This window comes from Colobus angolensis, unplaced genomic scaffold (genome assembly GCF_000951035.1).
Source record: "Colobus angolensis palliatus isolate OR3802 unplaced genomic scaffold, Cang.pa_1.0 Scaffold153, whole genome shotgun sequence".
NCBI lineage: Eukaryota > Metazoa > Chordata > Mammalia > Primates > Cercopithecidae > Colobus > Colobus angolensis.
The window spans coordinates 3096307-3112987 of NW_012114633.1; the positions used below are offsets into that span (position 1 = coordinate 3096307).

General features: G+C 40.8%; 1 protein-coding gene across 2 annotated transcripts in view; it reads left to right on the top strand.

Moving 5' to 3' along the window:
• The first annotated feature begins 11896 nt into the window (after positions 1-11896).
• The window catches only part of HIBCH (3-hydroxyisobutyryl-CoA hydrolase), a 119601-nt gene continuing 114816 nt past the window's right edge, over positions 11897-16681 (top strand). For both annotated transcript variants that reach the window (XM_011936451.1, XM_011936452.1), the window contains exon 1: positions 11897-12036. In XM_011936451.1, coding sequence (XP_011791841.1) covers positions 12002-12036 — 35 coding nt within the window. In that variant the 5' untranslated portion in view covers positions 11897-12001. The remainder of the gene's footprint in view (positions 12037-16681) is intronic.

The following is a 16681-nucleotide window of genomic DNA, read 5'->3' on the forward strand; positions in this document are numbered from 1 at the left end:
TTCACTGCGTTAGCCAGGATGGTCTCGATCACCTGACCTTGTGATCCACCTGCCTTGGTCTCCCAAAGTGCTGGGATTACAGGCGTGAGCCACTGCACCTGGCCTTATAATTTTTTTAATAATAGCTATTCTTACTGGAGTAAGATGATATCTCATTGTAGTTTTAATTTGTGTATCTCTGAAAATTAGTGATGTTGAGCATTTTTCGTATGTTTGTTGGCTTCCTGTTTGTCTTTTTTTGAGAAATGTCTGTTCATGTCCTTTACTAACCTTTTTTTTGTTGTTGTTATTTTTTTTGGCAAGAGATTGCCCTGCTATGTTGCCTAGTGTACAGTGCCGTGGTATAATCATAGCTCAGTGTAGCCTCAAACTCCTGAACTGCCCACTTTTTAATGGGATTTTTTTGTTTTTTTCTTGTTGAGTTGAGTTCCTTGTAGATTCTGGATGTTAGCACTTTGTCAGAGGCATAATTTGCAAATAGTTTCTACAAGAGACTGAAAGGGCAAGAGGAGATAAGAAATAGATCTCTGATATGGTGATTATACTGTCTTTTAATTTGTTAAATAATGTCCTTCTGTAATATAAGGTGCCTCATTATTTAGGTAATATTGTAGGCTGTCAGTTTATTCTGCTGATTATTTCTTTCGCTGTGCAGAAGCTTTTTAGTTTAAGTCCCATTTGTCTATTTTTGTTTTCATTGCATTTGCCTTTGGGGTGTTAGTCATAAATTATTTGCCTAGGCCAATGTCCAAAAGAGTATTTCTTAGGTTTTCTTCTGGGACTTTTATAGTTTCAGGTCTTACATTTAGGTCTTTAATCAGCTTGTGTTAATTTTTGTATATGGTGAGAGAAAAGGGTCCAGTTTCATTCTTCCTCATATGACTAGATAATTTTCCTAGCACCATTTAATGAATAGGGTGCCCTTTCCCCATGGTTTCTTTTTGTCAACTTTGTCAAAGATCAGTTGGTTGTAGGTATATGGCTTTATTTTGGAGTTCTGTATTCTGTTCCATTAATCTATGTGTGTTTTTTGTACCAGTACCATGCTGCTTTAGCTACTATAGCCTTCTTGCATAATTTGAAGCAATGTAATGCCATGTCTTTGGCTTTGTTTTTGTTGCTTAGGGTCGTTTTGGTTATTTGGGCTCTTTTTTGGTTCCATGTCAACTTTAGGACAGTTTTTTTCTAATTCTGTGAAGAATTACATTGGTAATTTGATAGGTATTGTGTTGAATCTGCAGATGGCTTTGGGCAGGTTATTTTAAGGACATTGATTCTTTCAATCCATGAGCATGAGATTTTTTTTTGTCTGTTTGTGTTATGTATAATTTCTTTCAACAGTGTTTTGTAATTTTCCTTGTAGAGATCTTTCACCTCGTTAGTTAAATATACTCCAGTATTGTATTTTTTTCTGTGGCTATTATAAATGGGATTGTGTTTTTGCTTTAGTTCTCAGCTTGAAAATATTTGGTGTATAAAAATGATACTGATTTTTGTACATTGATTTTATATCCTAAAACTTTACTGAAGTTGTTGATCAAGTCTATGAGTCTTTTGGAGGAGTCTTTGGGATTTTCTAGGTATAAGATTATGTCATCAATGAACAAAGATAATTTGTTTGGATGCCCTTTATTTATTTCTCTTGCCTGATAGCTCTAACTAGTTATTTCAGTACTATGTTGAATAGCGGTGGTGAGAGTGGACTTCCCTGTCTTGTTCTAGTTCTTAGGGGGAATGCTTTCTACTTTTCTACTTTTCCAGTATGAGTATCAGTTGGCTGTGGGTTTGTCATATACAGCTTTTATTATTTTGAGGTATCTAGTTTGTTGAGAGTTTTTATCATAAAGGGATGTTGGTTTATATCAAATGCTTTTTCTGCATCTATTGAGATGATCAAATGGTTTTTGTTTTTAATTCTGTTGATGTGGTTAATCACATTTATTGATTTGAGAATGCTGAATCATCCTTGCATCCCTGGAATAAAGTCCACTTGATCATGATGAATTATCTTTTTTATGTGCTGTTCAGTTGGGTTTGCTAGTATTTTTGTTGAGGAGTTTGGCATCTATGTTCAACAGCGATGTTGGCCTGTAGTTTTATTTTTTTGTTGTGTTCTTGCCTGATTTTGGTATTGGGGTGATACTAGTTTCATAGAACATCAGAGAATTTATAAACCAACTTATCAAATTTAGCAGGACAGATCAATTTGCTCATTTGGGAATGTTTTAATGCTAAATTTAAATATTTATTTTAAAGTGAGGTCAAGACTATATCTACATAAAATGAATATTTTAAAATAATAAAGATAATTTGACATTCATATTAGAAATAAGTAAATTATGTTAAAACTACAAATGGACATTGTACTATTTCTGTGCACCAAGGCTTGTGTTCTTGGAAAATACAGTACAAAGTCTTTATGTCAGTGTTATGTTGTGAATGTGTTATGTATGTATTTTCATTTTAATTATTAGAGACATAATTTGGTATGCCATATCTCAAAGTTGAAAAAAGTATTAAGACTTTTTTTTCTAAGAAATTGCATTTGGAGGGATTAGCTTATTGAAAAAATGGAAGCCTTTCGACCTCGTTCGATGTAGTATATTCACCATCTAGTGGCAACTCCCTAGAAATCAAGTGCATGCAGTAAAGACAAAAATTGTCCAAAAGGTATTTTGGGAATTAGCCATAAGGAAAAATGTGGCAGATATGTGTAATGCTCCCTGATTTCCTTAAAAACCACTTTTATTTTTGTTACAAAACAACTACCTAGTCTCAAGTGACATAATAGAAAATGTAAATAATTATAGAGAAGAAGTGAGTCACTCGTATTTTCACCACCACCCAAGGATAACCACTGTTAACATTTTGGGTGTGCAGTTCTCTAAAATGTTTCTGCACATATATACATACGTTTCTTGGTCTAACAGAACTATCTTTATTTAAAATTTTCCCAATTTTATAAATGCTCCTATCCTGATCAGCATGGATACTGGTTGATGATCTGAGAAATAAGCCATAATTGCCTGCCAGACCCACATAATCTTGGAACCCATGAACATTCCCAGTATGCAAATGGATGATTAAACTCCATGACCTCTTGATCCAAGTTGGCCTATGCACAGCTCAAAAAAGTTACACTAGGCTAATCAGATTGCTCTGCTGAGTTCAGAAAATGAGAAACAGCTTAATCAATTAGCAAGTGTGATAAAAACAAAATAGAAATGTAAAAAATAACTATTTAAAAGCAATATTATGAGATGATGTTGTGAGCTAGAGTTGGAATCAGACAAGCCAAGGCAAATCAAAATCTCTTGCAAGTCAAGTTAGTATGAAGGTACAGAAAACATATAGGGAGATCAGTTTCCTCCGGTACACTGACCCTGCTTCAAAGTGATACTGATAGAAGTCAAATCCGATTATGTCATCTTTCCGCTTAAATACCCTTAAAGAGGCTTCATAGTCCCTAGAGACCTGATTCTTCCCTACCTCTGTTGTGTCACTGTCAAAATGCTGGAGTCACCTATTATGCTTCATCTGTGCAGAATTTCTCTATCTAAAACCTTTCCTGGGAAGCTTTCTCTGATTCCAACACTATAACAGGTGGCCCTACTGTGTGCTTCCAGGGCTCCATGTAAGCTTCAGAGCCTAACACTAACACATAACCTGGATCATAATGGCCCCTCCATGATTAGACAAAGCACCAAATAGAAGCAGACATTCCACAAGTTTGCATGAGGTTCCACCCGGCCAACGAGAGAGGGAGATTGACAAGAAACGGCCCCAGATGTGGCTCCCCTTCCAAAGACTTTCAGTTCCCAGTTTAACCTATGTGATCCTTTCATTAATGCCACCATAATGCATGTGGTCCAGTCCTGTTCTTTGGGTTGCACAAAATTATTAGCACAAGCATACAAAAAGGTAAGAGTAATATTCAAAATGTTGAAGAGCTGTGGTACATTAAACTGCTCTGGGGGTAAGTCTGTGTGTGCCAGCCTGCAGCAGGTAGTCTCAGCCTTGGAAGGAAGAGCCTGATGGACAACATGCGTCCCTTCTGGTGTGCAAGCACTATCGCAAGGAGTGCCATCTCCAAAAGGATCTGGACCCACTGTGAACACATGGGATGGAGTCAAGTGTAGTCAGCTATGGCCAGTCACCTGGCAGGCGCCAGGTGGTTTCTTCATCAGTACCCTCTTGGGGATCCTTTGAGCCCAAGGAAATGCTCACTGTCAGTGAGCAGCGGCTATTTACCAATCATTTTGGAAGTATTTCAATGTCTTAACAATCACATAGCCATACTGATGTTTATCTAATGAATACTAGCCTCACAACAGGGCTGATTTAACTTGCTTTGGATATGAAGCAAAAAAGAAGGGAAAGGATCCAGAGGAATTCATTACTTAACTGCTGATACCTCCAAAACCCTGGGATCCATAAGGATACTCATTCATGCCCATAGTGAAAAGGAGGGAATGGTAAATCCCTTAAGTGCTATTGGGTTACAGCCCTCACAGTATCCCATACTACCTTTTTTGTGATTGATAAATTGAAATGAACATTGCTGTCTGGAGTCAGTGAATCAAGCTCTATTTTCCCTAGTTCTTGTCTATAGTAGTTGGACAATGCCCTACTTCTTGGCCTTTAGTTGTATGACCCAGGTCTCTTTGTTTGGGATGACACCAGGGACTTCTTGCAGGTGGTCTACATTCCATACATCCGTGCATCCCACAGTTGGCCTTGGCCAAAGGGGTAACTCTGAGACTTCCATGCTTACATCCTTGGGGTGGCGACTAGTGAGCTCACTGTGGGTCAGAGAACCTTGCTCTGGCTTGGCAAGGAACGTTGGTGTCAAATACACTCTTCACTCAAAAGACCATTTTGTAAATTTTTGGAAAAATCACAAATGCAAAGGAAGGAAAACGAGTGGGTTTTAGCACATTTCCAAGAGGCGTGAAAGGGGTAGAGGGCTGAGTCTTGAGATTTCCTACTCACCCCACGAACGAGGAGGCAGAGTAGAGTTGACTAGGTAACACAGCCCATTAGAGTTAGGAAAAGGCAGGATCTCAGAGGTCCTTCCAGGAGTGGACTATTGGGACAATCAAAATAAGCATCTTGCATTTCATTCCTGGCATTCTCAGACATCCTTCATTGGTGGTAGAGCTTCAGGTAGAGAGGTATGGGACAGGGCTGGGTGTGCTGAGGAGCCTCAGTCCAACAAAAATGACTTTTTGTAAGGTTTTCCAGAGCCTTCATTGATTGCCAATCATTGATTTCCAACAAAGGAAAGTAGGAGGGAGTCACTTTTCTATCCTTCAGCCTTTGTGCTGGCTCCTGGATAATCTTTCACATGTTATGGGTACTTATATCAAGGAGCACTTGCATTCTGACAAATAAATTTTACAACCTTATTTTTTCCACATTAATGCCAGGTTTCTACTGGTTAGAAGATAACAAAGTTATTTGTTTTTTTTTTTTTTTTTTGAGACGGAGTCTTGCTCTGTTGTCCAGGCTGGAGTGCAGTGGCCAGATCTCAGCTCACTGCAAGCTGTGCCTCCCGGGTTCACACCATTCTCCTGCCTCAGCCTCCCGAGTAGCTGGGACTACAGGCGCCCGCCACCTCACCCGGCTAGTTTTTTGTATTTTTTAGTAGAGACGGGGTTTCACCATGTTAGCCAGGATGGTCTCGATCTCCTGACCTCGTGATTCGCCCGTCTCGGCCTCCCAAAGTGCTGGGATTACAGGCTTGAGCCACCGCGCCCGGCCAACAAAATTATTTGTACACAAATTTCCTTCATAATTAGTATATCAAATTTGTAAGCCCTCTTACCATGTCCCAGCACTAGGTTTTTGAACGATTCAGACAAAATATAAGATACAGTTCATATCCTCAAGGAATGTACAATTTGAGAGAGAAAATTAGCATTCAATTAAGACAAAAAATTGTGTAAGAAGTAAGTCATAAGCCAGGTGCAGTGTGTGTGCCTGTAGTAACAGCTACTGGGAAGGCTAAAGTGGAAGGAACATTGAGCTCAGGAATCGGAGTCCAGCATGGGCAACATAGTGAGACTTCATCTCAAAAGAGAGAGAGAGAGAGAGAGAAGTAATGAACTATGAATTAGAAGTATAATTGAAATTCAGGTAGGAGAGCTCAGTAGAGGTTACAGTAAAATACTACTGCAGACAGATAAGACTTGAGCCTTTAGGATGAACAAATTTTAGAGGAGGATAAAAGAAGAATGGCTTTCCCGGTATAAGGAATTGCATGGACTGAGGAGCAGTGGCAGAACATCAACATTATATACTCAGAGGCATCCAGGAGAGATGCCTGTGACAGGAAGAAGAGCAGGTAAATGGTAAATAAGGTTGGGTAGCTAAGGTGAAGCCTCGTTTCTGATGCCTTAAAAGCCGGTCAGTTTGAAGGGAATGTTCTAGACTACTGTTGTTTAATACAGATACAATGTGTGCTGCATATGTAATTTAACTTTTTTTTTTTGAGACGAAGTTTTGCTCTTGTGGCCCAGGCTGGAGTGCAATGGTGTAATCTCGGCCACTGCAACCTTCGCCTCCTGGGTTCAAGCGATTCTCCTGCCTCAGCCCTGGGAGGAACAGCCTGTGGCTGGGATTACAGGCGTGTGCCACCATGCCCGGCTAATTTTTGTGTTTTTAGTAGAGACGGGGTTTCACCATGTTGGCCAGGTTGGTCTTGAATTCCGGACCTCAGGTGATCCACCTGCTTCAGCCTCTCAAAGTGCTGGGATTACAGGCATGAGCCACCGCCCCCAGCCATAATTTAATATTTTCTAGTAGCCCCGTTGAAAAGGTAAAAAGACACGGGTAAAGTTAATTTAAATAATATATTTTTTCTAACCCAATACATCCAAAATACTTTAACACGTAATCAATATAAAAATTTTAACACTGCTTTAGTTTTTAAATGTAAATTTTTAAAAATTCAGTTCCTCAGTTATACTAGCCACATTTTAAGTGCACAGTAGTCAGCTGTGTCTAGTTTTGGACAACATAGCTATAGACAATTGTGAGATTATTTAGCAGCTGAATAATACATCAAAAGTTGTATCTTAGGAAAATTTATTTTCAGTAAAATGCAGAATGAATTGAAGGGTGTGATGGTTGAGGGACAAGAGAGAAGTTAGATCTGGAATGAGTTACAGGTAGGTACTAGAATGGTAGCAGTGGAGGTGTTGAGAGGATAGAACAAATCTGAGAGATCTTTCAAAGAAATAACTGGCATGGCTTGATGACTGATTGGCAATGAGGAAAGAAAAAATAAAATCAAGTATGATAGCCAGGCTCCAAACAGTCTGAAAGGATCCTTGCATCCGAGTATTCGAACTCTTGTAAAATCTTCTATACTTTACTGGGGTTGGTCCACGTGACCAATAAAATAAACAGCAGTGATGGTTACAAGATACCGTGGCTTCTGTCTTTGTGGCTCTTTCTCTGGGCTTTTTCTCTCCAGAGGAAGCCAGCTGCTACACTGTGAGCAGCCCCATGGAGAGGCCCATGTGGCAGGACCTGTAACCTGACAACAACAACATGAGTTTGGAAGCTGAGCATTCAGATGACTGCAATCCCAGCCAATGCTTTGCAGTCTCACGAGAGACTCTGAGCCAGAACCACCTGGCTAAGTCTCTCCCTGATTCCTGAGCCTCGGAATCTCTGAGAAACAATACATATTAGTATCTTTAAGCTGCTAAATTTTAGGAGTAATTTGTAACAGAAATAGATAATTGAACAATAATTTAAAAAGACAATATCAAACACAAATAAAAAGATAACCCAATTAGGCCGGGTACAGTGGCTCATGCCTATAATCCCAGCACTTTGGGAGGCCAAGGCAGGTGGATCACCTGAGATCAGGAGGTTGAGACTAGCCTGACCAACAGGGAGAAACCCCGTCTCTACTAAAAATACAAAATTAGCCAGAAGTGGAGGTTGCAGTGAGCCAAGATCGCGCTATTACACTGCAGCCTGGGCAACAAGAGCGAAACTTTGTCTAAACAAAAAACAAAACAACAGCAAAAAAAACACCCAATTTAAAAATGGGCAAGAAAATTAAAAGAAGATATAAGCATACGAAAAAGTGCTCAACATGGTTAGACACCAGCAAAATGAAAATTAAAATCACAAGGAGATAATACCACACACGCACCAGCATGACTAAAATTAAAAAGATTAATAAACACAAAATGTGACTGAGAATATGGAGCAACCAGAATTCTTTATTTAAAAATTAAGATGTAATTTACATACCACACAATTCACCCATATAAAGTATATGATTCAACCAACCATCACCACTATCCATTTTAGAATACTTTCATTACTCTACCAGAAAACCCTGTACCCCTTAGCTGTCACTCTCCAATTCTCCCACCTCCTCTCCAGCCTTAGGCAACCTGAGTCTACTTTCTATCTGTACAAATTTGCTTATTCTAGACACTCATATAAATGGCATCATATAATATGTGGTCTATTATGACTGGTAGCACAGTGTTTTCCATGGTTACTCATGTTGTACCATGTATCGATACTTCATTTCTGTTTCTTGCCAAATAATACTCATTGTACAGATATATAACTTTTGTTTTTACCTATTTATCAGTTGATGGACATTTGGGTTATTTCTGCTTCTTGGCAGTTATGCTGCCATAAACATTATGTACAAGTTTTGTGAGGACTATGTTTTCATTTATTTTGGGTATATACCTAGGTATGGAATTGTTGGGTCATATGGTCACTCTGGTTAGCCATTTGAGGAACTGCCAGATATTTTTCCAAGATAGCCGTACCATTGTACATTCTCACCAGTGGTGTCTGAGGATTCCAAATTCTCCTCACTAACCCTTGTTTTTTAAAAAATGACAGTGGGTGTGAAGTCATTGTGGTTTTGATGTGCATTTCCCAGATGGCTAATAATGTTGAGCATCTTTTCATATGATTATTGATCATTCATACATCTTTTTTGGAGAGCTGTATAGTATATTCAAATGTTGTCCATTTTAAAATTTGGTTATTTAAATTGTGATAGTTCTTTACATATTATGGATAGCCTTTTATCAAATATATCATTTGTAAACATAATTCCTCATTCTGTGGATTGTATGCCACCAGAATTCTTGTCCAAAATGATACAAAAGGGTCTGGCTGTTTCATATAAAACCAAACATTGACATACCCTATAAACAAGACATTCTACTTACAGATAAATATACTCAAGAGAAAAGGAAACATATGTCTACAAAAGATTTACACAAGAATGTTTACAGCAGCTTTATTCATAACAGCTCCAAACTGGCAACAGCCCAAGAACCTATTAGGAGGAGCATAGATCAGTAAACTATGGTGTATTCATATAATAAAATACTATTTAGTAATAAAATGGAGCAAATTACTGATACACATGACACACACAATATGGACATTTTGCTAAGTGAAAAATGCTATACACAAAAAGTGCACACTGTATGATTCCATTTTATATGAATTTTTAGAAAATGCAAAACTAATTGATGGTAGAAAAAATCAGACTGGGTGCAGTATTTAACACCTGTAATCCTAGCACTTTGGGAGATCGAGGCGGGGAGATCTCTTGAGCTCAGGAGTTGGAGGCCAGCCTGGGCAACATGGCAAGACCCTATCTTGCAAAAAAAAAACAAAAAACAAAAAAACTAGCTGGGTGTGGTGGCATGTGCCTGTAGTCCCATCTACTCAGGAGACTGAGGTGGGAGGATTGCTTGAGCCCAGGGAGGTTGAAGCTGCTGTCAGCTATGACTGTGGCAGTGTACTCTAGCCTGGATGTAGAGTGAGACCCTGTCTGAAAACAAACAACAGTGGTTCTCGAGACAGAACAGTGGTTGCTTCTGGGGTGGGGGTTGGGTGGGGAAGGCAGTGATAGGCAGAGAATGTCTGGAAAATCGTGAGAGGAAACTTTTTGGGGTGATGATAATGGTTTATATCTCAGGAATTTTGGTTACACAAGTGTTTACGTTTGTCAAACTCAGTGAATGTACACTTAAGATTTGTGCATTTCATTGTATGTAAATTTTGTGTCAAAAGGGAAAATATGTAAACAAATATTTAACTCTAGATAAGAAGACACATGCCATATTTTGGGAGAAGTAAAACGATGCCTGTAATTAACTTTGAAAAGCATTTAAAAATAAGGTATTTGGGATAAGGAATAAAGCAAGATAAAATGTAAATCTAGGTAGAATCTACGTGGTGAGCACATAGGTGTTTGCTTTAAATTTTTATAATTTTGCTATATGTTTGAAAAGCTTCAGAATAGAATATTAAGATAATTTTTTTTAAAGGACTAAGATTTCTAGAGCTGGAGGCCAGAAGACGATAGCATCATTAGAAGAAATAGAGAATTTAGGAATAGGAAGGACAGCTTGGTGGAAGGTGTGGCATAACTGACAAGTCTTGATACCTACGAGGTCCTAAGTAATTTATGCACATATTTCCTTCTGTATTTCAATGGATCTTCACAAACACCTCTAGTCTTTAATCATCAGCACATCCATTTTCAGATGAGAAAATGGAGGTTCTGAAAAGCTATATAATTTGCTCACGGTCATTAAACTATTAGTGTGCTAGGGATAGGACTGATTATGTAATTTGCAGGCCTAGTGTAAAATGAAAATTTGTGGTTCCTTGTTCAAAAATTATTAATAGCACAACATTAAAACAAGCACAGGGCCCTTCTAACGATGAGGGCTTCTGAGACTCAGGTTTCACACACATGAAGCTAGGGCGGCAAGGAAGGTTTGAATCTCAGTCTGTCTAACAGGAAAGTCCATACTTTTTCCAGTAAACCATGCTAGGTCAGATGACTGGTTCATTTCTGTCCTCAGTGAATGAGGCATGATGGTGATGTCAGATGGTGATGTCCTGTAGCCAGTTAAAAACCAAATTGCAGGTAAGGAGTTCCTTCTGTGATGTCTGTTGTCTGTCCTCTTCTCAGTGGGCATTTGGTTATTACATTCGACCTAGGTTAGCAACGTAATTTTTGATCAAAGTCTCAACAGTGTATCTCTTTAGGTATCAAGGTACTAAGAATAACTCCTTTCATGTGTCCTCTCTGAAATTTGTCACCGGATTTCTTCTTTCTGATAAATGTTTCAGTACTTACTAGTGGCGATGAAATGTCTTCTGCTAGACATCTGGGTGAATCTGGAAGCAGAGGAACGTTTTCCTCAATTTAACAGTGGATCCTAGTAGTTGAGTTAAATGTTGGTTTCATTTAAGAGTAAGCTACTTTCTGAATGCAATTAGGCTTTCACTGATAACAGTAACTTTTACTTTAGTTGGGAAGACATATCTATTATCTCTTAATCAGACCACTCTTTTCTGTCTTTGAGGAAGAGTGGGGGATCTATAACTTTTCCCAAGAAAACTGAAAATGTCTCAATCCTAATGTTAAAGGAATTAGGCTATATTGGGTTAGGAATGAATAAACTACCCCGATGTCCTTTATCAAGTGTAATTCCTCTACTTGATTCTTAAATAATACTAAGTTTACATTTTAATAAAAAATTACTAAAATTCCAGAAAAGTCTTTCACATTACTTCCTGCTGGTCAAATTTGCAGGTCAAGCCTACAACAGGTTGCGCTTTGGGCTAAGACAGCCTCTAGAGGGCAATCTCCTTTCCTGCGAATCCGCCGTAGTCCGCTCTATCCTCCCTCTCCCCGCTCCGCCTCAGCTCGCTCTCCGCCTTCTCCCTGGCCCCGTCCCCGATTCCAGGCCCGCCCCGCACCGGTCCCATCTCCCTTCCCCGCCCTCAACTATTTCCTCCAGGCGTCGTTCTGGCCCCGCCCCTCCCTGCCGCGTAGCGGAAACGGTCGCTCTAGCTTTCTGGAGGACTTGTCATCTCTGCCCGGCGGGGGAGGACAGCGGTGGGCGGGGCTCAGGCGAGGCGTTGGAAGGGTGCGCGTGATTCTCGTTCCGTTGCTTTAGCTTCGGAGTGTTTGGCGATGGGGCAGCGGGAGGTGTGGAGGCTCATGTCGAGGTGAGTGAGAGAGCGAGCAGCCAAGGGCAGGCTCTTCAGCGGCGCTCGCCAAAGTGGGAAAAGGGCCGGGGGTGGAGACTGCTGGCCTCGAAGTTTGGAGTCGAGCTCAGGGGCGCATTTGTGAGATCCCAACCTTGGCCCACCCCAACCTTGGCCCTCCCCAAGCCCCAGCCTCCGTCCCTGTCTTTCCTTTTTCCCTCTAGCATCTTCTTTGCGGCAGTACTCTCGTTTTCTGCAACTCTAGCTCTGCAACTTCAGCCTTGTCCCCACACGACTTTCATTCTTTTGGCCTCAATTACTTTTCTTTCTTTTTTCAACTTTTCTTTCTTCAAAGTTGGGTGCAGTTTGGGGACAGGGAGGGATTCAGCTTAGAGGAATTGTGCGGCATGTTTTGTGCAGCCAACACACACAGGTGCTTTGCCACTTGCTGCACCTCTCTCTGCCCGTGGTGTGATTTTATTCAGCTTTCTTGCATGGCTCCAGCGTCAGTGCAGGCATCTGGAACTTAAAGGCTAGTGTTGAGGGACATTTAACGTGGCATGGGGGAGCATGTTTGCAAACGTTGTTTAACTTTTCAAAAATACCCCTCACTGTGTCTTGAGCTCAGCCTAAGAAATCTGGTAGCCACATCTTTAGGAAGTTAGGCTGCATGCGTCTTCAACAGCCCCACTGTCTGGCCCTGTACTGTCATGTCAGGTAGCAGCTGCGCCCACTTGAAGGGAGAAGCATGTTTATTTCCTTAAAATAAGGACAACTTAAATTACTGGATTCTTTAAGCCTTAGAGTTTGCCTTCTGGGTTTCCTGAAAAGGGATGGAGGTGTTTCTTTGACTTAAGAAGAATAGTTTCAGGGGAAAGTGTCTAGATGTCTAACACTGTATCCACAGACCTAATTCTCACTAAATATTTGTTATACATTTAAGAGTTGCTTTTCTGCTTGTTTTCTTAATACCTTAAAATTAGTCCTTGCACGAGCTCATGGAGAGATTTAGTAAATACTAAGAAAATCAGTACATGTAATCGTTACTGCCGCTTTTTCAGTGTTGTCAGCAAATAGAGAAACAAACTGGAAAGACATGTTTGTTAAAGTTAACTGACTTAGGAAAGGATCTGTCATTTCCACAATTCAGCTTGGCTTTCTTCCACCCCACGTTCCAAGATGCAGACTCTGTAGGTGAGGCCAGGACCATTTTGGGGGCTTTGATCTGAGATACCTTTTCCAGACTCAGCCCTGGAGTGGGCATTATCTTAGAAAGCAGAGGTCAAGGTGGTCCAGTCCGCAGTAGCGTAACCCTCAAGCGTATAAGGGAATACGGTGCCACGGAAAGTGTTTCTGAGAGGAGAAAAGGCTTTGGACCATGGTTGACAGTGTTAGGCAACCCCACTTGAACTCTGGCCTCCCTTGGCTTCTTTGGTACTGGCCTGTTTTTCTAATGCCACTCTCCGCCGCCTCTCCTCTTACCCCAGTGCCAGTTTAGCTCTTGGACTTTTTTTTTTTTGGTTCTCAAATCATCTCTCAGCGTAACTCGAATCTTTGTCTAATCTGACTTTCTCTGAGCTCTAGTGCTGGTCACAACCCTCTTAATGTCTCAGCTGCAACTCACATATAAATTTACACTTAAGGGCTAGGCGTGGGGGCTCATGCCTGTAATCCAAGCACTTTGGGAGGCCGAGGCGGGCCTGTCATATGAGGTCAGGAGTCCAAGACCAGGCTGGGCAACATAGTGAAACCCCCGTCTCTACTAAAAATACAAAAAAAATTAGCTGGGCGTGGTGGCAGGGGCCTGTAATCCCAGCTGCTTGGGAGGCTGAGGCAGGAGAATTGCTGGAACCTGGGAGGCGGAGGTTGCAGTGAGCTGAGATTGCACCACTGCACTCCAGCCTGGGCGACAGAGTGAGACTCTGTCTCAAAACAACAACAACAACAACAAAAAAACAAGGAAAACAAATTTGCACATAAATATAACCCTTATTCTTTATCTCTCTTGGCACTATCAGTCTTCTAGATTCTCAGTTACCTAAGTTCTTCCACACTCCTAAACGTTAACCTCTTCCTGTGGATTCAAGTTTCAACAGTAGTCTCAAAGTTACCACTTTTTCCTCTTCCCAGTGTGAATTGTTTCCGTACAAGAGTGCCAGAGTTAATCTCGCTGAGGTTTTACTTCAGTGACTGCCATTCTTCTCAGAAGCTCACAGAGGTGCACTTCTGCTTATGCAACTAAATACAGTTTTACCAGCCTGAATTTCACAGATTCGGCTCCAGTATATTCATGAATGAACAGTTACCTACTGTTCTGTTCTACTTGCTGGGAAGCATGGTTCTAGGCCTTTTTGTGATCCTGTAGCCACTGTGGACTACTTGGTGTTCCTACTGTTCCTTGGAGTCTGAAAGGAGAGCAGATAGGAAACAAATAATTAGATAAAAGTAATTTTTAGTTACCAATTCTGATAAGTGTCTTAAGGGACACAGTTATGAGAGCCAGATTAGGTAGGGAGAAGGAGTCAGGAAGCCTCATCAGAGAGGTTGCTTTTCGCTGGGTGTGGTGGTTCATGCCTGTAATGCTGGCACTTTGAGAGGTCAACGTGGGAGTTCAAGACAGTTCTGAGCAACATAGCAAGACCCCGTTTCTACAAAAAATAAGAAAAAACTAGCTGGGTATGGTGGCATACGCCTATCCTTCCAGCTTGGGAGGCTGAGGTGGGAGGATCACTGGAGCCTCAGAGTTCAAGTTTACAGTGAACTATGATTGCGCCACTGCCCTCCAGCCTGGGCAACATGGAAAAACCTAGTCTCTAAAAATAAAAATGACAGGAAGAGATTACTTTTTAGGTTGTTAATAGGCCTCATTGCCTTTTCCATCTGCTCTGTACTCTGCTGAACTCTATTGTTTTGGTTCTTGCTCTTTGCCTCTCTTTTTTACTTCTACTTAGTTGTTTCTTAGTTGATCAAAGGCTCAATCTGTGATGCTCTGTTAGGTTGTTTTCTGTGTTAGGAATCATGAGCCTGAATGCAGAGGCCGAGAAGGAAGCATTGAAAGATGCTGGCTAGATGGTAGCGTGGAGAAACTGGTGAGCTGGATAGAGTGCTCTGGAGAGGAGGCAGCTTCTCAGCTGCAGGCATTGTTGCCCTTATAGAATATATAGACTCAGGGTTTCCATTACTACTGATTTTTCTGGAAAAGCTGGAAAAACTGCATTTTTAGGTGAAATCTCTTGATTTTTAAATGTTAGTAGTTTTCTTTTTCTTCTTTTTAATCTCTGCCGTTCCATCCAGATAATGTTAGTAGTTTTAAAACACTGCTCGGCTGGGCATGGTGACTCAAGCCTGTAATACCAGCAGTTTGCGCAGCTGAGGCTGGAGGATCACAGCCCATGAATTCAAGAACGGCCTGGGCAACATAGACTGTGTCTCTACAAAAGATTTAAAAATTAGGTGTGGTAGTGTGCGCCTGTAGTCTTAGCTGTTCAGGAGGCTTGAGTCCAGGAGATTGAGGCTGCAGTGAGCCCGTGATCATACCACTGCGCTGCAGCCTGGGTGACAGTGAGCCCCTGTCTCTAAAACTAAATAAATAGAATACAGAAATAAAACACTACTGACCAATACCACAGTTGCAGTTGGCATCCTTCTGGCAGTTAGTTTTCAGCTGTCGCCTTCTCATTTATTCCTTACAGAAAACAGATTCCAATGCCTCAGTGATTGTACATGCATGTGGCATGAGACATACCTTTAGTTCTAACTTTTCTTTCAAGCTCTAGTCTTTCATCTGTTGAATATTTCTGCTTATGTCAGCACAAACTCAAATTCAGAATTGAATTTGTATTTCATCCTGCAAACCAGCGAGCTGCTTTCCCTGTCTTTTCTATATTCTCCTAGTTGTCCTGGTCTGAAATCTTAAAGTCGTTTTGGACATTCTTTTCCAGTGAGTTTTTACTCTATAATAACTCGTAATAATATCCCTCCCTTCTGTTTCCACAGCTACTGTTCTTCATCACTCCATGCCTAAATTATTGGCCTCCTGGACTTGATTTTCTGCTCTATTCACACCTTGCCTACTTCTGGGATAATAATTTTCACTAAGCACTACTTCATGATGTCATCTTCCTGCTTAAGCAGTTTCATGTAGTTGTTTAATTGCATGAGGCCATGTTTGTTTTATTGGATAATTGCAAAAAGTTCCTGAGTGATAAAGTTCTCATCTAAGACAGTTGTTTATTTAAACTACACACATCATAACCACCTGGAGGGTTTGTTAAACACAGATTTCTGGGCCCCACAGTTGCTTGTTCAGTAGGTCTGGGGTGGGGCAGAGAATTTCAGTTTCTAGTAAGTTTCCAGGGGATGTTGATGGTACTTGTCCAAGAACCATACTTTGAGAATTGTTCTAAAACAAAAAAGCCAAGTTAACATCAGCTGAAGGAAATAAGCCTGATAAAGTTAATTAAGAAATTAGAAGTAGCAGGCTGGGCGCAGTGGCTCACACCTGTAATTTCAGCACTTTGGGAGGCTGAGGCGGGCGGATCAAGAGGCCAAGAGATCATGGCCATGCTGGCTAACATGGTGAAACCCCGTCTCTACTAAAAATACAAAAAATTAGCTGGGCATGGTGGCCGGCACCTGTAGTCCCAGCTACTCGGGAGGCTGAGGC